This window comes from Podarcis erhardii (assembly GCF_964252035.2).
Source record: "Podarcis erhardii genome assembly, chromosome: 11".
In the NCBI taxonomy this organism is placed as follows: Eukaryota; Metazoa; Chordata; class Lepidosauria; order Squamata; family Lacertidae; genus Podarcis; species Podarcis erhardii.
In genome coordinates this window covers 10,977,929-11,000,788 of record NC_138501.1, presented here as the reverse complement: position 1 = coordinate 11,000,788, position 22,860 = coordinate 10,977,929, and the positions used below count along the sequence as shown (strand labels likewise).

Below are 22,860 nucleotides of genomic sequence, written 5' to 3'. Positions count from 1 at the left end.
GTGCTGCATGACTCGTCCTTTTGTTACCTGGACAGGTAAGGTCATGCCCATCTCTAGTCACATGCAAGGGAAGGATGCTCCAGCACAGGAGGAGGAAAAGGAAGTTTCGACTGGCTGGACCCAGGGGCATACGAAGGCAGGTGTGGGGGTGGGGCAGTGTGTTCCAGGTGCCACCGTGGAGTGGGGGCCAAGATGGCCCACTGCCTCCCCCCCCACTGTAGAGTGGCCGAGGGTGCATGGCGTCCATACAGGCTGCCACATGTGTGCAGTCCATACAGGTGCTGCGCATGTGCAGTCCATACGGGCGCTGTGCATGCGCACCCTGTCCCAGGTGCAGGAGAAGCTTCCTCCACCACTGGCTGAACCAACATTCCCTTGCATGTCCACTCTAAGAAAACAAGGTATGTTGTATTTTCAGCCAGTGCGCCTGTTAATACAGTGGTACCTCGGGTTAAGTACTTAATTCGTTCTGGAGGTCCGTTCTTAACCTAAAACTGTTCTTAACCTGAGGTACCACTTTAGCTAATGAGGCCTCCTGCTACCGCTGCACCGCCGCTGCACGATTTCTGTTCTCGTCCTGAAGCAAAGTTCTTAACCTGAAGCACTATTTCTGGGTTAGCGGAGTCTGTAACCTGAAGTATATGTAACCTGAAGCGTATGTAATCCAAGGTACCACTGTACTTGTCTAACAGCATTTTTCCTGAATGAAATAAAACAACACTTTCCTCCACGCTTGCAAACACTAAAGGAAGGGCTTGTGGCCCCAAATTGTCCCAACTGTGTGGAGAATCCACACAAATGGTTTATTACTCAACTCTGTGAGTTGGATGGAGTGATTTAAAGTGGCTTTCGTGAGCAGATATAATTGCAAATGTTTCAGCATTTCTATAGTTAATAGATTTTAGTTTTCTGCTGTTACAGAAAAGCTTCTCTTCTGACACTTGTTGTGACTTTGAGGTAATTGGACATCGCTCCACATGTTCATCTCATGCCTCTTGGTTCTCTTTATCTCTTTATTACATTCGTTTAATATGCAATCCATTCTCCCAAGGAGCTCAGAATGGTGTACAGTGGTACCTCAGGTTACAGATGGTTCAGGTTACAGATGCTTCAGGTTACAGACTCCGCTAACCCAGAAATAGTACCTCAGGTTAAGAACTTTGCTTCAGGATGAGAACAGAAATTGTGTGGCGGCGGCAGCCCTCATTAGCTAAAGTGGTACCTCAGGTTAAGAACAGTTTCAGGTTAAGAGCGGACCACCAGAATGAATTAAGTTCTTAACCCGAGGTACCACTGTACTTGGTTCCTCACTCCCATTTCATCCTCAGAACAGCCCTGCGAGGTAGGGAAGGCCGGGAGATGGTGAGTGAAGCAAGGTTATCCAGTAGGGTTTAAGGGAATTTGAATCCAGATCTCCCTGGTATGACACCAACCACTTTAGATCACTATATTTTCCTTATCTATATAGAAACAACACGCATTTTCTCTCTCTCCTCGTAGCACTTTCCCTTCCTTGTGAATCAGCACGCGACTTGTTCCTTACTAACTTCGGATAAAAGCAGCCGCAGAACGTTGATTAAAATGTCACACTCTTGACGAATAAACCCCAGAGGCTCCCCGTTTATGCAGCGTGGAGTCAGGTGTCACCAGATGCTCCTAGAGTACTGAGATGTGTGATTTTTGCTTTCACAGCCGCCGAGTAAAGCCCTCTCTAGTATCTTGGGTAAGAGCAACCTTCAGTTTGCGGGAATGAGCATTACTCTGAATATCTCTACCACCAGCTTAAACCTGATGACGCCTGATTCCAGACAGGTCTGTATGCTCTAATTCCTGCTTGCTGCTTTGAATAGTTCCATGGCGCTTGTTCCTTGCTAGCTGCCAGGTTATTTCTGTGCTTAGTGGTTCTGTACTCACTTGTTATAACTAGCATTTGCCGGTACGTCTGAGTAGCTGAACAGTGGAAGATCCAGGGTAGACAAAAATAAGTACTTTCGTCACACGGCACGTTAAAGTGCGGGATTTGCTCCAAAGAAAGGGAGGGATGACCACCAACTTGGATGACAAATGCATGGAGGATTAGGTTGTCCGTGGCTAGAACCCATTAAGGTAAAAAGGTAAAGGACCCCTAGACGGTTAAGTCCAGTCAAAGGTGACTATGGGGTGTGGCGCTCATTTCGCTTCAGGCTGAGGGAGCCGACATTTGTCCACAGACAGCTTTCCGGGTCATGTGGCCAGCATGACTAAACCGCTTCTGGTGCAATGGGACACCGTGACGGAAACCAGAGCGCACAGAAACGCCAATCACCTTCCCACCACAGCGGTACCTATTTATCTACTTGCACTGGTGTGCTTTCGAACTGCTAGGTTGGCAGGAGCTGGGACAGAGCAACAGGAGCTCACTCTGTCACGGGGATTCGAACCGCCGACCTTTCGATTGGCAAGCCCAAGAGGCTCAGTGGTTTAGACCACAGCACCACCTGTGTCCTGAGTAAACAAGCACACAATCACTTATAGGTCCACCTGCCACTGTGATGCTCAAAGCAATGAAGATAATGCTTCCCCAGCTGTTGGCATTGGCTGTGAGTTTCTTGTGATGTCACAAAAGCACTTGGCTACTGAGGGGATATAAAGGGAGGCCAAGGGGAAAGCCCTTTTTTATTTCCATCAGGACACACCTGGCAATGGATGTGACATTCAGCACTGCCCAGGTTTCTTCCACTTGGAGGAGGCAAATGCGTGAATGGAAGGAGGCAATCCTCTGGCAGTGGGATGCTAGGGAGCAATAATAAGGCAAGTTTGCTTGCTTGAAGGCTGCTGGTGTCTGTGATTGAAAGCTGGTGGACGTCTCATGATGGACCTAACAGTAGCTTCCAGCATAATGGGACACTGTGACGGAAACCAGAGCACACGGAAACGCCATTTACCTTCCTGCCGCTGCGGTGCCTGTTTATTTAGTTGCACTGGTGTGCTTTTGAACCGCTAGGTTGGCAGGAACTGGGTCAGAGCAATGGGAGCTCATTCTGTCAAGGGGATTCAAACTGCCGACGTTCCAATAGGCAAGCCCAAAAGGCTCAGTGGTTTAGACCACAGCGCCATCTGCATCCCTTTACCTACAACCTATTACGGCTATGTCCTAACCCTCTTGACTTTAGTATGCCTCAGAGCTGCTGCACTCATGTTCTGCTATGGGGCTTTCCGTTTGGGTTGCCACTGAGACAACAGTCAGCAATACTATATGATCATTTGGTCTGATCCAGCAAAGCTCTTATGCAATTTTATGCAGCTTTTCTGTTCCAGGCAGGTCAGGGTGTGTCTGCCTGAGCACACCATCAATGTGTATTAGTATAGTGCTGGGTTTCTCAAACTTGGGGTTTTTTTGGGCTACAATTCCATCATCCCTGGCCACTGGTCCTGCTAGCTAGGAAAGATGGGAGTTGTAGTCCCAAACCAGCTGCAGACCCAAGTTTGGGAAACCCCGGTATCGTGTTTTTTCTGGATTTGGATCTTAAAGCTTTCAAGACAAGACAAATTGCATTGGAACAGAAGAGTCCATCTGCAAACATCCTCAAATGTTAACCAGACTAATTCCTCTTTGGGGGCAGGGAGTGTCAGATCATCCTCTTTAAAAAGCCAGCAAAACCATTACCGTTGGGCTCTTATTCTCAAACAGAATTGGGAGAAGGAGGAAAACTAGGGGCATTAATGAAACAGGAGAAGTAGTAGAGCTCTTCTGTGCATGCAGAAGGTCCCAGGTCCAGTCCCTGGCTTCTCCAGGTAGGCCTGGGAATGTTTTCTGCCTGAACCCTGAGGAGGCAATGATGGTAAATGCAGGCCAGGGGTGGCCTTTCTACTTGGCCAGCTGAACTTTGTCCAGGCCATGCACTGCACTGGCCCATCTTCAAAGCCCAAATGTTTTGGCCTGGGCGGAACAGGTCCTTGTACTCTTTTTATGCCCCTTGCTTGTCTGGTTGGGGGACGGAGAGCGTGCGTAGAAACTCACCCACTGCACAAAGGTAGAACTTCCATTTCGTCTGCTCTTTGCATCTGCCTCTTTTTCTGCCCCACTCCTACTGTAGACAATAGTGAGTTAGTGTCAGGGACGGGGCAGAGACCGACTCCCCAGCCTGACCTTCTAGAGAAGAAGAAGACAGTTCAGAATTACAACAGGGGTTTGAGGGGAGATCACAACTCAGAGGCAGATGAGGGGAAAAGCTGGGGAATAATGGGAGAGGAGGAAGAAGAAGGACCAGAGGGAGCACAGCTGACAGAGTCATTGTCCTTAGAAAGCATTCCAGACCACCGTCTCCCAAAACCTGGAGAGCCTTGAAAGTAGGAGAGCAGAGAGCTCAAAGGCAGAGGGCACATTTCAGCACCCGTGGTTGTGACGCATGAGAGAGGAAGGGAGTGGAGACTCACTCGGGTCAACGTCATTATTCTAAGAGGCTGCTTTCTAAGCATCTCTCTGTGAATATTGAATAAAAAGCAGTTGGTAAGAACTTCTCCTTGTTTTATCCATTCCTGGCAACCTGCCATGGGGGTTCGATCCTCTGCTGCCTGACAGCTAGGTGGACCAACTTCCTATTTTCCTACTAAAATGGGACTACAAAGTAAGCAAACGGGTCTCTCTCTCTTTTCCCTAGGATAAAAGTACCATAAAAAGGGGGTGGGTCTGGGACACGGGTGGCGCTGTGGGTTAAACCACAGAGCCTAGGACTGGCCGATCAGAAGGTCGGCGGTTCGAATCCCTGTGACAGGGTGAGCTCCTGTTGCTTGGTCCCTGCTCCTGCCAACCTAGCAGTTCGAAAGCATGTCAAAGTGCAAGTAGATAAATAGGTACCACTCTGGCGGGAAGGTAAACGGTGTTTCCGTGCGCTGCTCTGGTTCGCCAGAAGCGGCTTAGTCATGCTGGCCACATGACCCGGAAGCTGTACACTGGCTCCCTCAGCCAATAAAGCAGGTGAGCGCTGCAACCCCAGAGTCGGACATGACTGGACCTAATGGTCAGGGGTCCCTTTACCTTCACCGTTTAGCTCCATGGTAGGGCACATTCTTTGCATGCAAAAGATTTAATTCCCAACCTCTCCAGGTAAGGATGGAAAAGACTCCTGTATAAAGCCCTGGAGAGCAGCTGCCAATTAGTGGCAGAAATTCTGGACCAATGTCTGCACTGCAGAACTCTATGCTATCTATGCTATCTAACATGGTATAAGGCAGCTGTAGGTGTATTTCCTTATCCCTTCTTGCCACCTTCTCCAGCCGCGGTGAAACATCTATGCTTCTTCAATTTGGCAGTATGTGTAGGGTATTCTGACTCAAAGGGCACCCAGATGGAAGTTTCAGATGGGGTTTGGTGGATGCGCATTCATTGCAAACGGCTTCCCACAATCTGCACAAACGGGTGACTCTGTGCTGTGCTTCCACCTGTCCTTGCCTGCCCACTCTGCCTAAGGCAGGATCCGTGGGCTGCAGGATCCGTGGGGCAAGAGTCATACTGTGATGACACCAAAAGCCAGCCCGCCTTGCAAGATTCCAGGACTTTGCGTTTAGCATATGAGTGCCGCTCTGAGATCCTGGAGAGTTGCCATCTGGGCATGCTGTCACAGAAGGTTTGCAGACGCACGACTTTGCACATTTGTTTTTGATATTATTGTTTCTGTTTTTAGGCTTTTGAGGATGTTTCAAGCTCATGGTTGCCCCCAAACCAACCCTGGAAACTAGTCAAAACAAAATAAAAAAATTACTTCCAGTATCACCTTAGAGACCAACTAAGTTTGTTATAGATCCTGAAGCTGAGGCTCCAATACTTTGGCCACCTCATGAGAAGAGAAGACTCCCTGGAAAAGACCCTGATGTTGGGAAAGATGGAGGGCACAAGGAGAAGGGGCGACAGAGGACGAGATGGTTGGATAGTGTTCTCGAAGCTACCAGCATGGGTTTGACCAAACTGTGGGAGGCAGTGGAAGACAGGAGTGCCTGGCGTGCTCTGGTCCATGGGGTCACGAAGAGTCAGACACGACTAAACGACTAAACAACAACAAGTTTGTTATTGGTGTGAGCTTTCGTGTGATTGCACACTTCTTCAGATACACTTCTTCAGATATCTGAAGAAGTGTGCATGCACACAATAGCTCATACCAATAACAAACTTAACTGGTCTCTCAGGTGCTACTAGGGACGCAGGTGGTGCTGTGGGTTAAACCACAGAGCCTAGGACTTGCCGATCAGTAGGTCAGTGGTTCGAATCCCCATGATGGGCTGAGCTCCCGTTGCTCGGTCCCTGTTCTTGCCAACCTAGCAGTTTGAAAGCACGTCAAAGTGCAAGTAGATAAATAGGTCCCGCTCTGGCGGGAAGGTAAACGGTGTTTCCGTGCGCTGCTCTGGTTCGCCAGAAGCGGCTTAGTCATGCTGGCTACATGACCCGGAAGCTGTACACCGGCTCCCTTGGCCCATAAAGCAAGATGAGCGCCACAACCCCACAGTCAGCCATGACTGGACCTAACGGTCAGGGGTCCCTTTACCTTTAAGGTGCTACTGGAAGGATTTTTTTAATTTTGTTTTGACTACAGCAGACTAACACGGCTACCTACCTGTACCAGGAAACTGTAGTTTGCTACAGCTGCATAGAACTGTGTCTCTCTAGGGAGAGGGTAAACTACACTTCCCAGAATTCTTTGGGGGAAGCCATGTGCTTTAAACATATGATGCGAATGTGACTCTGGAAAGTCTGACTGCATCTCACACTCATGCTAATCTTTTCCCGAACCCTTTACAGATTATAGCAAACCATCATATGCAGTCTATTTCCTTTGCATCTGGAGTCGATGTGGTAAGCATTTGATTCATTTATTTAGAATCTTTCTCATTTTGGAACTGATGAAATCATACTGTGGTACTGATGTAAGGGTACTGTGCCGCAACTGATCACTTAACTTGTTGAGGAAATATTGCTAATTAGACCTTTGCCATTAAGTTCTAAGTGAAAGCTCTGGAAATTCAAAACAAGGCATCATCATTCAGTTTAACTCGAACACTCCTATGATATATGAAGGTACTCTCAGAGGTGTTACAGTAAAGATGAAATGAAGCCAATATGTTGTGAAAATAACTTCATGCTTAAAAAGAAAGAAAAAAGGAAGAACCCCATATTATCAATAGCATAGCGGTCTGAACACTAAATGACTGTATAATGAGCCATTTCTGCTGTGGGCAGAGGTGTTTCTAGCCTCTACAGTTATTTAACCTCTATTTGTAACCCAAGTGTCAGCTCCTGAAATGCCACTGCCTACTGAATTTTCGGAACGTGAGTTGCCTAGTGGCAAGCAAGACATGGGGGGAGGGGAGGCCCAGTTCAAAGGATTGTTGTCACACAGGGCTAAATTTACACATGCATCTCTCACTACGGTGACTCTCAGTTAAATGCATGAACTGTCCGCTTTGAAAAGTTTTGCATGACTTGAAAGCAGATGGTATCAAAGTTCCGTCCAAGTATGCTGTGCATTCACAACTGGAGGCAGCAATCATTTTGCCCGGACACTGAGGTCCAGCTCCGAGGGCCTTCTGGCAGTTCCCTCACTGCAAGAAGTGAGGTTACAGGGGTAACCAGGCAGAGGGCCTTCTCGGTAGTGGCACCCGCCCTGTGGAATGCCCTCCCATCAGATGTCAAGGAAATAAACAGCTATCTGACTTTTAGAAGACATCTGAAGGCAGCCCTGTTTAGGGAAGTTTTAATGTTTGATGTTTTATTCTGTTTTTAATCCGTTGGGAGCCACACAGTGTGGCTGGGGAAACCCAGCCTGATGGACGGGGTATATAAACAAACAAACAAACAAATATACAGTGGTACCTCTGGATGCGAACGGGATCTGTTCCGGAGCCCTGTTCGCATCCTGAAGCGAACGTAACATGCGTCTGTGCGTGCTGCGTTTCGCCACTTCCGTGCATGTGCATGACGTCATTTTGAGCGTCTGCGCATGCGTGAGCGGCGAAACCCGGAAGTAACGTGCTCTGTTACTTCCAGGTCGCCACGGAGCGCAACCCAAAAATATTCAACAACAACAACAACAATCTTTGTTACGGTCCAGAGACCCAACAAATCGTTACAAAGCAATACACAATTCATACAGCCTACGTCCAGGTTAAACAAGCGTTTTGTTCAGACTATGGGGATCATTGGTCCTTGCAACCACCGATAAAAACTTTGCCATATTCATCCCGAAGTTACTTCAACCCAAGATATGACTGTATAATGTTGTTGTTGTTGTTGTTACTTTCTGAATACCAGTTGCTGGAAACGACAGAAGGGGAGAGCGTTGTTGTGCTTGAATCCTGCTTGTGTGTTTCTCACAGGCATCTGATTGGCCACTGTCAGAACAGGCTGCTGCGCAGACCATTGGCCCGATCCACCAGGCTCACCTTATATTTTTAGCTGTAGTGATCAATCTGTGATTGATAACACAAACATCTTCGCTTATTGATGGTATGACCTTAGCCAGAGTTAGGGAACCCGTCACCCACCAGATCAGCTCAACCAACATGGCCAATGGTCAGGAATTATGGGAGTGATACTCCAACAACATTTGCAGCTCCCCTGCCCCCTCCCCCCGACCCTAGTGATGACTCAAATGTGTGAATTATTGTTGCGTTTGTGAGCTGTGCCCATATTCATTTGTAGTTACCTCTCCCTTTTCTTCCTCCTCTGCTCCCCCCCACCTTTTCATAAACTTATATTATAAATTGAAACTCATCTCTTGCATATTCTCTTACCACAAACTTCTGGATTTGTGCTTTTTAGCTTACCGTATTTTTCGCCCTATAGGACGCACTTTTCCCCCTCCAAAAATGAAGGGGAAATGTGTGTGCGTCCTATGGGGCTAATGCAGGCTTTCGCTGAAGCCTGGAGAGCGAGAGGGGTCGGTGCGCACCGACCCCTCTCGCTCTCCAGGCTTCAGGAAGCTATCCGCAAGCCTTGCAAGCCCGGCGGGAGGTCCCGCGGGCTCGCAAGGCTTGCGGGCAGCAGCCTGCAGCCCCAAAGCTCAGGGGACAGCGGAGAGGCACAGCGCCGCCGCCCCGCTATTCCTCGACCTGGTCTGGAGGCTGGCGGGGGGGGGGGGAGAAGCAAGCTTGCTTCTCCCCCCCCCCGCCAGCCCCACAAGCTCGGGGGATAGCGGGGAGGCAGAGCGCCGCCACCCCGCTATTCCCCGACCTGATCTGGAGGCTGGCGGGGGGGGGAAAGCTTGCTACTCCCCCCCGCCAGCCCCACAAACTCAGGGGACAGCGGGGCAAGCCGCTGCCCCACGGAGGCTAGAGAGGCTGTCCTTGAAGGCAGAAGAGGGAGACGGAGCGCTTATTTTTTCCTTGATTCCCCCCCCCCCAAAGACTAGGTGCGTCCTATGGGCCGGTGCGTCCTATAGGGCGAAAAATACGGTAAATACTGAAGACCTACAAACACACCTCAGTGTGGTACAGATTGTGTTGGAGCACAGAAGAAAAAAAAGAGTTGCAATGTTCCTCAGCAGGAACATGTGGTATTCTCCCGACTAATATCCCATTGATACAACACTCCTGAAATCCCACTCACAATTTACAAAAGCACTGCGATGGGGGGGGGGGGCGGATATTACATTTCCCCACTTATAAAATATTGGCTCATTTCAGATGTAACAACAAAAATGGTTTGTTGCTTTAAGAAAATTGTACCTCCTCAATATACAGCATGCCATTTTAATTGTAATTTGGGTACCTTTCGATAGATACTGGAAAAGATGGCCCAGTTTTTAATGGTATTATAGCCTTTGAATTGATGGTTTTATACCAAGGACACGCTCTATTATTTGCAGGGTTTTCTCTGCAAGAGGTTCTCTCTGTCTTCCTGCCTTAATGTATCTACTCTAGAATCTAATCTCTTTATCTGGATGATATTTATAACACACTCGTCACCATGGTATCCAAGCACAGGCAACCAGTTGCAAACACTCAGATGAAAAGCAGCGCACCTTTGTTGCAGCATAAAATAAAAACTCACATGATATTCATGGTAGACGTTTGTCTCCCTGCCCCCCCATCTCCCCTCCCTCTGCCAACAGGATACAACAGACTATGTCGCCTATGTAGCTAAGGACCCTGTGAATCGCAGAGGTAAAGTACTGCTTAACATTCAATCTCCTCTTCTTTTTGAAAACGTACGCTGCTCAGATTCTCATTAAGGCACTGTGTTCTATTGATAATGGCTTCCCTTCCACTAACGGTATCACACACCATATTCAAAATTTATTCTGTTATTTCTTACATTCGCATCCCGCCTTGCCTCCAAAGAGCTCAGTTGCCAAATCGGATGAGATGTCAGAGCTCTGAGATGGGATTTCCTGTTTCTTAAAATTATGGAAAACAGCAGCTCCAGGGTTTGGAGACAGGGGTGGCCAGTCTTTTCTCCTAACTGCCACTTCTACAAATGGAAAACACACACGCGCGCCTTTCCTGGAGTTCCTATTAGTGGGAATGTTCAGGGTGGCAGTAGAGGATATATTGTTTATTAATATCCTTCCTAACTTGCGCTAGCAAGTTCCTTTACTACCAGAGCTACATTCACCTTCTACATGCACAACAGATAGCTGGTTGCAGACTCGTGTGAGCCTCTCACTATTCTACGATTCAGTCTGCCTCAGATTGAATTGTATGTTCATGGTAAGTTCCCTTGAATCCCTCTTAAAAGAATAAAGACACCACAATCTAATTCAAAGTCAATAAAAGAAGTTTACTTACATCAGTTCACAGTTGGATCCCTGAAGGCAGACTTAGTTACAAATATGTACATGTGGATCTACCCCATATGGGGGAATAATCCCAGTGACTGCAGGCTAGCAGTCCAGCAGTTCACACAATGAAAGGAAGATGGAAGAAAGAGAGTTGCTGCGTGACTCGTCCTTTTGTTACCAGGACAGGTTAGGTCACACCCACCTTCTATCACATGCAAAAGGAAGGATGCTCCAGCCAGAAGGAACAGGAAGTTTCAACTGGCTGGACCAAACTTTTCCCTGCATGTCCACTCTAGGAAAACAAGGAATGTTGTACTTGACTGCTCCCAGTGGATTACATCCCACACTATTCCCACCAGTTAGAAGAAAACCATGCATAGGCAGGCACAATACTGGAGTAAAGGGTTAACTACCCATGACTGTGGTCCCGATCCAAACGGCCCCTTACACAATTTCTGTTTGCCAAAATGTTAAGAGGTGGGATGAACACAGATCTCTATTGTCTTGGGGAAGGGCTGTAGTTCAGTAGATAATGGCTACTCACCACATTTTTTGGGGGGGGGGACAGTTGTGGCCCCCTTGTGTTTTGCCTTTGCCCCGGCAGCTAGAGCATGCTTGCTGTCCTCCTGCTGCTGGGGAATTCTCCTCGGCCAGTGATAGTGAGGGGCGGTCTTCCCACCAAAGAGGGCAAATTTCAGTGGGACAATCGGAGGCCCCACTTGGAGGGTGGTGCCTTGTTAGATGGTTGGCCATTGGCTGTTGCCTTGCCCAGCCTGGCAGTGAGGCTTAAAAGGCTAGCTGCATGTGGCTTCCACAGGGAACAGAAACCTTCCCACCCACCCCTTTTGAATCAATCCATTTCCATTTCAGAAGGTCCCAAGTTCAGTAGACCATACTGAGATAGCCTGACCAATGGTCCAACTTGGTAAAAGGCAGCTTCCTACAGTATATTCCTATGTCTAGTTTGGTCCTCAAAGTTGCATTTTGAACCTTATGAAGTAGGTCTGGCAGTGAGTCAATGACTTGGTCAAAGCCATCTGCTGGGCTGAGTGGAGATTTGATTTGAACCTAAGTTCCTGCATAGAAATTCACCTGAAAGGCTAGGCAGCTGCTCAGTTTGCATCCATAAGGTGCCCCACTAAACTCAGGACATTTATATGGTGCTGCGGACAAGGTTTAACTTAATGAATGTGTCAGGGGTTCAGGGAGAGAGGCGCAGATGAGGGAGGAGACAGAGAGTGAGGGGGAAGGATTCCAGAGTGACGAGGAAGAGAATGACAATGACCCAAGATTGTCCATGAGTCCGTCCAGTGAATCGGAGGACTCCCAAAAGGGAGCCCCTCTGGTCAAGCCAAGGGAAGCTAGAGGGGGAAGCAGTCAGGAGCAGGGAAACGAAGGGGGAACCCCCAGTGGGAGTTGGAGAGCGAGACCGGCTGCTCCGCTGGAACGGAGTGAGGGGGGAGGAGTGACCAGTGTGTCAGAAGGAGCAGAACAGGAAGCAGAGAGGGGAAGGAGATCAGGGCAAAACGTCCTGCCGGAAGGGGAGGAAAGTAGTATCGAGGGCAGTGTAACTGTCGAAGGCAAGGTCAGGAGCAACGTACGCGCGCCAAGTTCAAAATGGGAGGCGCGCGGAAATGAAGAGAGTCCTGGGGAGGAGCCTGGTCCCAAAGCCCGAAGGAGGGGGGAGGAGACGGCAGAGGACTCAGCCTCTGGAGAGTCCCGAAGGGAGAGAACACAGGGGGGCAGAAAGACCCTGCGGAAAAGGAAAGAGAGAAAGAGGTGGACCAGTACAAGCCTCTTAAACTGGTGTAGAGGGGGGACCGACTCAGAGGGTACTTCAGCGGTCTAACCGTAACAGACGTAGAGTCACGGAGCTCGGATGTAAAGCTAATAATGTTCTTCAATAAAAGCTTTTGTACATAAGCTGGAGTGGACTTTGGTCTCTTGTGAGCTGGGACCACGGGTGACTCTGACAGTAAGTACCCTCCCACAGAACGCAAAAATTTTTTTTGCAAAGCTCACGAACGGTAGCGGCCATGAGTGCGGAGGAGCAACTAGCAACGCTGCGCAACGCAGTTACAGAACTCACCGCTGCAGTCATTGCATCTCAGAAGAAGAGTGATGAAGCGGAGAAGCGCTGCCAGGACCTGCAAATAAGGTGGGAGCGTGCAAGCAAGGAGGGGTTCCCAGGGTCCAGATCAGAGGGAATTGGACTTGGAAGGCGGGGGGGCAGTCTAGTCACCCACTTCGATGGGAACCTAAAGCACTACCCAAGTTTCAGAGCAGACGTCTTGTATGCACTGCATTTGCTTCGTAATGACTTTAAAGATGAAGAGGAGAAAGTGGGGTTTATTGTGTCTCATTTGCATGGGGAGGCAAGAGCTTGGTTGCGCAATTTGTGGCGCGAAGACGGCCCTGCCCGCCGCGATTCTGATGAATTTATTAAAGCGATGGACGCTTGTTTCCAGTCAACCGTGGATCTTGATCTTGCACGCAGGGAAATGCACGGGTTGCGGCAAGGCAGAGCCACTGTGCGTCAGTATCATTCGCGATTTTTCGCCTTACTGACTGTCTTAGGCTGGGAGAAGGACTGCAAACCAGTGAGAGATTTGTTCTGGGAGGGTCTCAGCGGCCCCATAAAAGATGAACTTGCCAGGGGAGACAGACCTCAGACCCTGGAGGACGTCGTGCAGAGGGCTCTTGCAATAGGGGTACGGCACGAAGAACGTCCTTGGCACAATGAGGAGGGACGCCAGGCGCGTGCACCGGCAAGGACGCCTCCTTTTCTCCCCAGAGACTTCAGCCAGGCACATCCCTCGCCTCTGGCGCGGCAGGGGGAGGAACCGATGGAAATTGGTGGTGCTAAGGCTCAAGCAACAGCCAGAGTCCCAGCATCCGGGGCGGTAAAGGCGAAGCCTCCTAGAGGGAACAGGAAATGTTACATCTGTGACAGTGCACAGCACATGGCGAAAGAGTGCCCCCAGAGGCCCCAGAAGCACACTGCAGCCTTAGCAACAGTGGCAGCAGAAGTGATGCAAGAAGAGCAGCCTCAGGGAAACGACAGTGCCTGGCTGGAAGCAGAGCTGCTGGGGCTCAGCCAGGCGAATCTGTAGAGCAGTCCCCAGTGCCTTTGCAATGTACAGACCCTTTACCACCCAAGCCAACGGTGCAGCTCACTGCAACACTCCAGTTGCCGAACGGAAACACCTTGGAAGTCCCCATCACGATCGATTCTGGGAGCAACGCGGACTTTGTGGGGGTGCATTTCGTCAAGCAGCATCGCATAGCGCTTCTGCCCGCGACAACGCCTCTAAACGTAGTCACGGTTGATGGCAGGAAATTGCTGGGAGGACAAGTTGTGCAACAGACGCCTCCCATGGAGATGCGAATTGGACATCATAGAGAAGTCATCAGCTTCAATGTCACCCGCCTGTCGGACACGCCTATAGTACTAGGCATGAGTTGGCTGGAGAGACACAGTCCTGCGATAGCGTGGTACCAACGGCAGATCACCTTTTGCTCATCGTACTGTGCTCAACATTGTATCCAGTCCAGCCAGGAGGAGGGGGCGGAGCAGCAGCTGCAACTTGGCATGGCGTAGGCAGTTCCTCGCAAGTACGAGAGTTTCCTGGAGGTTTTCTGCGAGAAGGAAGCTGACCAGCTGCCGCCCCACAGACCTTACGATTGCGCGATCGACCTGTTGCCGGGGGCGCAGCTGCCGACTGCGAAGCTGTATTCCATGTCTGAGGACGAGATGCAAGAACTCAGGGAGTTCATAGAGCATAATTTGAAGCGTGGATTCATCCGGGAGTCCAAAGCAGTGGGGGGCAGTCCTGTGTTTTTTGTAAAGAAGAAGGACACGCCCCAGAAAAGACTCATTGTGGATTACAGGGCCGTAAATTCCATGACCAAGCCCAAGGCCTTCCCCATGCCCAAGATTGATGACCTCCTAGCGACCGTGCGGAAGGGGAAAATCTTCACCAAGTTGGATCTGCGTGGAGCGTATAACCTCATCCGTATCCAGGAGGGCGATGAGTGGAAGACGGCCATGTTCACGCCTCTGGGCACGTATGAATACAGAGTTATGCCGTTTGGTCTCCAAAATGGATCTCACATCTTCCAAGCCTTTATGCATCACGTGCTGGCGGGGCTCTTCTACAAGAAGTGTGTGTGTTTCCTCGACGACATCCTGATCTTTTCGGAATCGCAGGAGGCTCATGAAAGGGACGTGAAGGAGGTCCTGCAGAGACTGCGAGAACACAGGCTCTACGCCAAGTTGGAGAAATGCCAGTTTGATGTGACGGAGGTGGATTTCCTCGGCTACAAGCTGTCTGACAAGGGGCTGGCCATGGACAGCGTCAAGGTCCGCGCCGTGTTAGACTGGAAGAGCCCACGCAATCGGAAGGAGGTCCAGAGATTTGTCGGGTTCGCCAATTTCTACCGCAAATTCATCAGGGGTTTTGCAAAGGAGACGGCAGCAATCACGGACACCCTCAGTTCCAAGAAGAAGAAGTTCGCTTGGACGGAACAGGCGGAGCGCTCTTTTAGGAAGCTTAAAAGCCTCTTCGCTTCCGAGGAGCAGCTGATGCACGTGAATCCGGGCAGACCCATGCGAGTAGAGACCGACGCCTCAGACAGAGCGGTGGGAGCCGTGCTCCTGCAAGAAGATTCCCAAGGAAATTGGAGACCCTGTGCCTTTTACTCCCGAAAGCTCAGCAAGGCGGAGCAAAACTACACCATATGGGACAGAGAGCTGTTGGCCATCCACGCTGCCTTCAAAGCGTGGCGACACTTCCTCATAGGTGCCAAGCACACAGTGCAGGTCCGCACAGATCACAAGAACTTAGAGTATTGGCGCACGGCGAAGCTCCAGAGCCAAAGACACATGCGCTGGGCGGAATTCTTCGCGGATTTCGACTTCAGGATAGAATACATCCCGGGAGATTCCAACGTTATAGCCGACGCGCTCTCCAGGAAACCGCAATACCTCGAGGAAGCAGCGCCAGTGGCAGCCAAGCACATTTTCGCACCGCAGGCGTGGACGTGCGCTACCATCGCAGTCGACCTGGACGCGGTGCGACGTGCGTTGCAAGTAGATCGATTTGCACAATCCAAGATGGAGGCGCTGCGCAGGGGTTCGCAGAGAGACGATGAGTTCCAATTACGCGACGGGCTGTTGACTCACAAAGGTGCCCTCTACGTACCGGGCGAAGAGCTCCGCGCGAGGGTTCTGCAGCAGTTGCACGACGCCCCCAGTGCGGGCCACTTCGGCAAGGAAAAGACAATAGAACTGGTGGCCAGGGACTTTTGGTGGCCCCAGATGCGGGGAGAGATAGCGGATTACATCGCCAGGTGTGACACTTGTCAGAGGTCCAAGCCAGTGCACCAGAAGCCAGCGGGGTTACTGGAACCGCTGGAGACGCCACAGCAACCGTGGGAGAGGGTGGCGCTGGACTTCGTCACTGACCTGCCCAGCTCCAGAGGCAAGACGGCGGTGCTGGTGGTGGTGGACCTGTTCACCAAGATGGCGCACTTCATTCCTTGCGCGAAGGTGGCGACGGCGGAACAGACCGCCAAACTCTTCATCGATCACGTGTTCAAGGTGCATGGGCTGCCACAATCCATCCTGTCCGACAGGGGGCGCCAATTTGTTTCTACTTTTTGGCGGAAGCTTCTAGGTATCCTGCATGTCAAGATCAACCTAACGTCGGCAAGGCATCCGCAGACCAACGGCCAAGCAGAGAGAGTCAACGCGATCATGCAGCAGTACCTGAGATGTTACGCCAATCAGCGCCCGGCGGCGTGGGTGGACTACCTGCCGATGGCGGAGTTTGCCTACAACAACACGAAGCACGCGTCGACGGGGGTGACGCCGTTCTTCGCGAACAATGGTCGTCATCCCAGAACCTTCCCGGGGTTCGTAACACCGGGAGAGGGGGTGACGCAAGAAGCCGACCAGTTCGCAGCAGAACTGCAAGAGGTGCACGAGGAGCTGCGGAGACATTTGGAGCTAGCCAAACAAGCATATAAGGTCAGGCAGACAAAAACAGGAGAGTGGGAGAGGACATCCAGGTGGGGGACTGGGTATGGTTAGCGGCCCAAGCGATGCCAGCCAGGTCGTTGGCTAAGAAGAAGCTGGGACACAGGCAGCTAGGGCCATACCAGGTGGAGGCTAGGATCAACCCTGTAGCTTTTCGACTGGCCCTCCCCGAAGGTTCCAGAGTGCACCCGGTCTTTCATAGGTCGGTGCTCACTCCCTACAAGACCCCGCACAGGTTTCAGGAGTCTGAAACAGTACCGCACGCACGCACTCAGTCACCCGAGAGGGAGGGGACGCCCAGGGCCGAACCGCTCAACGAGGTCACTGAGATCCTGGACTCGAGATGGGGGGTAGAGGGAGTAGAATACCTTCTAGCCAGAGAGGGTACCCCGGCCAGTGCCAATATTTGGGTGCCGGACTACGCTTTAGACGAACCTCTTCTGAAAGACGAGTTCCATGCACTTTTCCCGCATAGACCCATGCCAGCCGAGTATTTTGATGACTGGCTCTTTACGCCCACACTTTCAGACAGTACTTTCAGGGGCTTTTCTTCCGCCGAGGAGAGAACGCCAGACTCAAGCCCGCCCAGGGGATCGTGTTCGGGGGTAGACACAGAACCCTCTTACTGGTGGGACGAGCAACCAGAGGACGACTGGCGCAAGAAATGGCTGACGGGGCCTTGGCAGGCAGCACCAGACGAAGTAGCAATGGAAGAGGGAGCCAAGAACACCTTGGGTGAAGAACCCGCATTCGAACACACATACACCGAGCTGCTAGCAGAGGACATTGAAGCAAACGAACTGTATCCTGCATCTACCTCCGAGGAGCTGCGGCTCCCACGACCTGCCTCCGAGGGCCGGGAGGGGGGAAGGGGGGGCTTCGAGGGGGGGATGGATGTCAGGGGTTCAGGGAGAGAGGCGCAGATGAGGGAGGAGACAGAGAGTGAGGGGGAAGGATTCCAGAGTGACGAGGAAGAGGATGACAATGACCCAAGATTGTCCATGAGTCCGTCCAGTGAATCGGAGGACTCCCAAAAGGGAGCCCCTCTGGTCAAGCCAAGGGAAGCTAGAGGGGGAAGCAGTCAGGAGCAGGGAAACGAAGGGGGAACCCCCAGTGGGAGTTGGAGAGCGAGACCGGCTGCTCCGCTGGAACGGAGTGAGGGGGGAGGAGTGACCAGTGTGTCAGAAGGAGCAGAACAGGAAGCAGAGAGGGGAAGGAGATCAGGGCAAAACGTCCTGCCGGAAGGGGAGGAAAGTAGTATCGAGGGCAGTGTAACTGTCGAAGGCAAGGTCAGGAGCAACGTACGCGCACCAAGTTCAAAATGGGAGGCGCGCGGAAATGAAGAGAGTCCTGGGGAGGAGCCTGGTCCCAAAGCCTGAAGGAGGGGGGAGGAGGCGGCAGAGGACTCAGCCTCTGGAGAGTCCCGAAGGGAGAGAACACAGGGGGGCAGAAAGACCCTGCGGAAAAGGAAAGAGAGAAAGAGGTGGACCAGTACAAGCCTCTTAAACTGGTGTAGAGGGGGGACCGACTCAGAGGGTACTTCAGCGGTCTAACCGTAACAGACGTAGAGTCACGGAGCTCGGATGTAAAGCTAATAATGTTCTTCAATAAAAGCTTTTGTACATAAGCTGGAGTGGACTTTGGTCTCTTGTGAGCTGGGACCACGGGTGACTCTGACAGAATGTTTCTCAGTTTGAGCAATCTTTGGAGTTGCTAGCTCAGCCACTTCCTCAGAGTTTTTGTGAGACTCTTCTCTTGCAGCTATATTAACTAGAAATGATTAATCAGAAAATGCCAAGGAGGAAGAAAATGATTTGTAGCCTCCTAGATGATGTGGTCTAGTGAAATATGTACAAGTTTGCTATAGAATATTATAAACTATTAAGCTGGAAGGTGACTGAGCCATTAGTCTAATTCTCCATGAGGGATGGACAGCTCGGTAGCTGTCTTTTAAATTTTGGAGTGGTCTGGAGTGACCAAAAAGAAAAATAAAACAAAAGAAAAGCCATTTTGGTATCAAAGCAAGAGACCATGGGGACACTCGTTTTTTATTTTATTCTTACGTGTGTGTTTGTGTGTCTTTTAAGAGTTTCTAGTATTTTTTAGAAAAATATAGGGAGGCACATAGAAGATGCCAGTGATATTTTTAAAAGCAAACTTTTGGGATGCCTGGGGTGGTATACAACTCAGAGCACACTTGTTGAAGTTAATAGGCATTACTAACAGGCTCACTAATTTCAGTGGGTCTACTCTGAGTAGGACTGATTTGAATGCAACCTTGTATGTAAGGGGGTGGGAAACATCTGTTTTAAAAATAAGTCCCATATATTAGAACTATGGTTTTAAATTTTACTTCTGCCAAAGTTTTTTTTTTTTAAAAAATAGCCATAGATTGTTTTAAGTTTATCTTTTTTAAGCAAAGGACAAAGGTGTAAAACTACTTGTATTTAAATTTTTTAAAATATTTAAATATTTTGCTGGAAGCCTGCCAGAATGGATTACTACTACTACTACTACTACAGCATTGATTTCTTCAAGCTTCAAGCTTAGACTCTAAAATACTTTTCTTGTTTTCCCGTTCCTTTAGCGTGTCATATCCTGGAGTGCTCTGACGGCCTGGCCCAGGATATTATCAGCAGTATAGGACAAGCATTTGAACTGCGTTTTAAGCAATATTTGCAATGCCCCTCAAAGATCCCTGCTCTTCATGATAGGTGAGCAAGTACAAGAGGAGTTTTGATTTTTGTGTGGAAGTGCTGTTTCTTTCAAGGACTGCTAAAATAAAAGGAGAGTTCATTTGCAGGAGGGAACAACTGGCTGCAAATACTCACAACAGATTATTGTGACACTTGCCCCATCCAACAGAATAAGGCTTACATCCCTGGAACAGCCTTGCTCAACTTGATGTCTTCCAAATCTTGTTGAATGTGGCCACCAGTCCCGGCCAGCACAGTCCAATGGTCAGAGAATGATGGTTGTTGTTTTTGCCCAAAGCATCTGAGGGGTATCAGGTTGGGGGAGGCTGCTTTGGTAGCTAACTTGGGTGCCAGCCTCATACCCTTGCTCTTTGTAACAGAGAAAGCAATAACAATGTCCTTTCACCTGCCCATTGTGAACTTCCGATCATACCTGCTGAATTGAAGCTCGGTTAAGCAAAACCTCCCTTTGAATTTTCCGCACATCTGCTATGATCTGATTCAGCAGGTAATATTGGAGTTTTGAAAGGCACAAACACATGACAACAAGAAAAGCCCGAGCAAAATACAGGTCAAGAAAAAGTGTGGAAGACCCCTTACTCCCAGCCTTGGATTGCACTGCAACGAAGTAGTTAGTACAAGGGACTATTGTATGTGAGAATATGCTGGTCAACAGGGAACCTATTAAGCCAATTCAAGTGATCTCTCAAACTGTTGGATTATGTCCAAAGGTGAATTCTATAGTTTATATAACAACGGAACTGAATTTGTTAAGGGATATATTTGTCACATTTTAGATGCTGGCAATTAAATGGACAACTGAATAAAAAACTGAAGGAGCAAAGTAACAGAGTTTCTTTCTGACAGGATGCAAAGTTTGGATGAACTTTGGATGGAAGAAGATGTTGAGGCAGCAGCAGAGCATCCATATTACAACAACATTCCTAACAAAATACCTCCGACTGGGGGCCTGGTTGATGCAAGGCTCAGAGCCAAGCCCCCCTCTGTTTCAGATCCTACTCAGGTAGGCCAATGAATCCTAGCTTGGTTCCCTTGGGTGTTATTTTAATGGACTGAAAATAGCTGTATAAAGGATAACTTATCATGGATCTTTTAAGCAAAAGGTGTTGATGCACCGGTTGAAAGAGCCAGTTCATACGCCCACTGGGTGGCAGTCCTCCTCACCTCTACCAAAAACATGTAGATGGATATTTAAGGCAGACCCATTACATGGATGCTGATTTGTGTAATCTATTCTTTTCATCTTTTAGGGAAATTGGGGCTAGATGTATATAGGCCTCCGCCTCACCTGGTCTATGTGTGTTTGAGGAGTGTGCGCTTGCTATTCCACCACACGAGGAGCATTGTTGCTCAGCGAGTGTATGAACAATCTCTACCACAACCTGGGAAGCTCTTCTCTTTGTGTTTAAGGGATCCTGGTTCCATTTGGTCAATAATATCCCTCACTGTTCTTCTTTGTCTGGTGGGAGAGTGGATTAGACTGTCCCCTCATGTCTACCTGGAATGCCTGTGCCATCTCCAAGGCCACTGAACATCCACATGTGGACTTAATCTTTCGGCAGGATGAATGCGTGAGCAACACAATTGAGATCTCAGATAAAATCAATGTGATTTGGTCCAACGTGCATTGGATCTTATAAGTGTACTCTGTGGTGAAACGTTATGTCCATGTGGGGATGTCTGATATGCTGTATACGTTCATATACGGAAGGTGTGCTCTCACTTTTCAGGTAGGAAAGAAATTGCTTGTGGTGTGCTACTCCTGCCCTCTATCATGTTGGGTTTCAAATTGCATAGATCACTACGTAGCACTGCAGTCTAGTTTAGATGAGTGGGGGAAATAGCAAAGGTAACTGCTGTTTTCCCAAATGTAGCTCTGTGGATTCATTCATTTATAAAAATATATCACAGCGGTCTACAACAATACAAAAACATAAAACCAAACAAAATAATAATAATAATAAGTTTAAAAGAAGTTGAAAGCAAAAAGAAATTAAAAGCAACCATCAATAGATCAATGTGGGGAATGTACTCTGAATTGATTGCATAGATCTGGAGGTGTAGAAAAAAATTCACCAGCACGTAAAAGTTGACACAGGAAATGCCTGCCAATGTCTGTTGCCACCCACCCTTGAATCTCCAAACTGTTTAAACTCCTATGAGCTTGAGTTCGGGGGATTGATGCAAGAGAGGCTGTTTTAGATGCTTAAAGTTAAAGCTAAAGGGACCCCTGATCATTAGTCCAGTCATGGCCGACTCTGGGGTTGCGGTGCTCATCTCGCTTTATTGGCCAAGGGAGCCGGCATACAGCTTCCGGGTCATGTGGCCAGCATGACTAAGCTGCTTCTGGCGAACTAGAGCAGCGCACGGAAACACCGTTTACCTTCCCGCCAGAGTGGTACCTATTTATCTACTTGCACTTTGACATGCTTTCGAACTGCTAGGTTGGCAGGAGCAGGGACCGAGCAACGGGAGCTTACCCCGTTGTGGGGATTCGAACTGCCGACCTTTTGGTCGGCAAGTCCTAGGCTCTGTGGTTTAACCCACAGCGCCACCCGTGTCCCTTTCAAACGCTTACTGAAGTCTAAACTACACACCCTATAGACAATTTATTTGTGGGCAACTCTTCCCTCAAACTTTAATGCTGCAATGGGTTGTGATTTTCTTTTCCTGCCAGGAATCTTGGACTTTTTGGCAAATCTGCCATGATGAATATTTGTGTCACTTTTCATTCATATGGAAGCAACATTCATTGAGTTCCTTAAATTTATTGTGATATATATCTATGCATATGTAGTTGTGTGAGATAAGTGAATAGCACTAGATTTCATATACACGGTCCTTTTCTGTATTCTTCATATAACCTTGAATGAACAATTACCATACATTTACTGAAAAGATGGCAAAGTGGGAAGAGAAGTACTATGATGGGCTTTGTTCCTTGGTATGTGACTTTGCATCCCTAAAGTCCTTAATTGCGGGTTCACCCACACTGACCTTTTGCCCCACACTTTCTATGGGCAAAATGGACCTATGCCTAGAAATTCAGCATGAAAGGGAGACTGGATGAGCCCTGCATTGGGAAACAAAGTTTTACACGTAGACATCGTATGATTATAATAATGGTCCAGCATCCTTTCTGTGTCTCTCTGTTTGTAAAAGTTCATTGGAAATCATTAGGCTGTCAAGTTTGTTCCAGGAAAGGGTGATTGAACTGGAGGGGTTCCTTTTATAGATGTAATATACCTACTTTGTCATTTAGAATTACAGGGGTTAATAAAACAGGAAAGGAGTGCAATTTCCCCGAAGGTCATCATTTCTCTCATCCTCCTCCTACGCAAACTCATTCATA

At 49.1% G+C, this 22,860-nt stretch overlaps 1 protein-coding gene across 3 annotated transcripts in view; it reads left to right on the top strand.

Moving 5' to 3' along the window:
• Positions 1 to 22,860, top strand: part of SHC3 (SHC adaptor protein 3) — a 60,666-nt gene that overhangs the window by 27,993 nt on the left and 9,813 nt on the right. For all 3 annotated transcript variants that reach the window (XM_081880467.1, XM_081880468.1, XM_081880466.1), the window contains 5 exons: positions 1,693 to 1,812; positions 6,773 to 6,826; positions 10,083 to 10,134; positions 19,379 to 19,505; positions 20,355 to 20,511. In XM_081880467.1, coding sequence (XP_081736593.1) covers positions 1,693 to 1,812; positions 6,773 to 6,826; positions 10,083 to 10,134; positions 19,379 to 19,505; positions 20,355 to 20,511 — 510 coding nt within the window. The remainder of the gene's footprint in view (positions 1 to 1,692; positions 1,813 to 6,772; positions 6,827 to 10,082; positions 10,135 to 19,378; positions 19,506 to 20,354; positions 20,512 to 22,860) is intronic.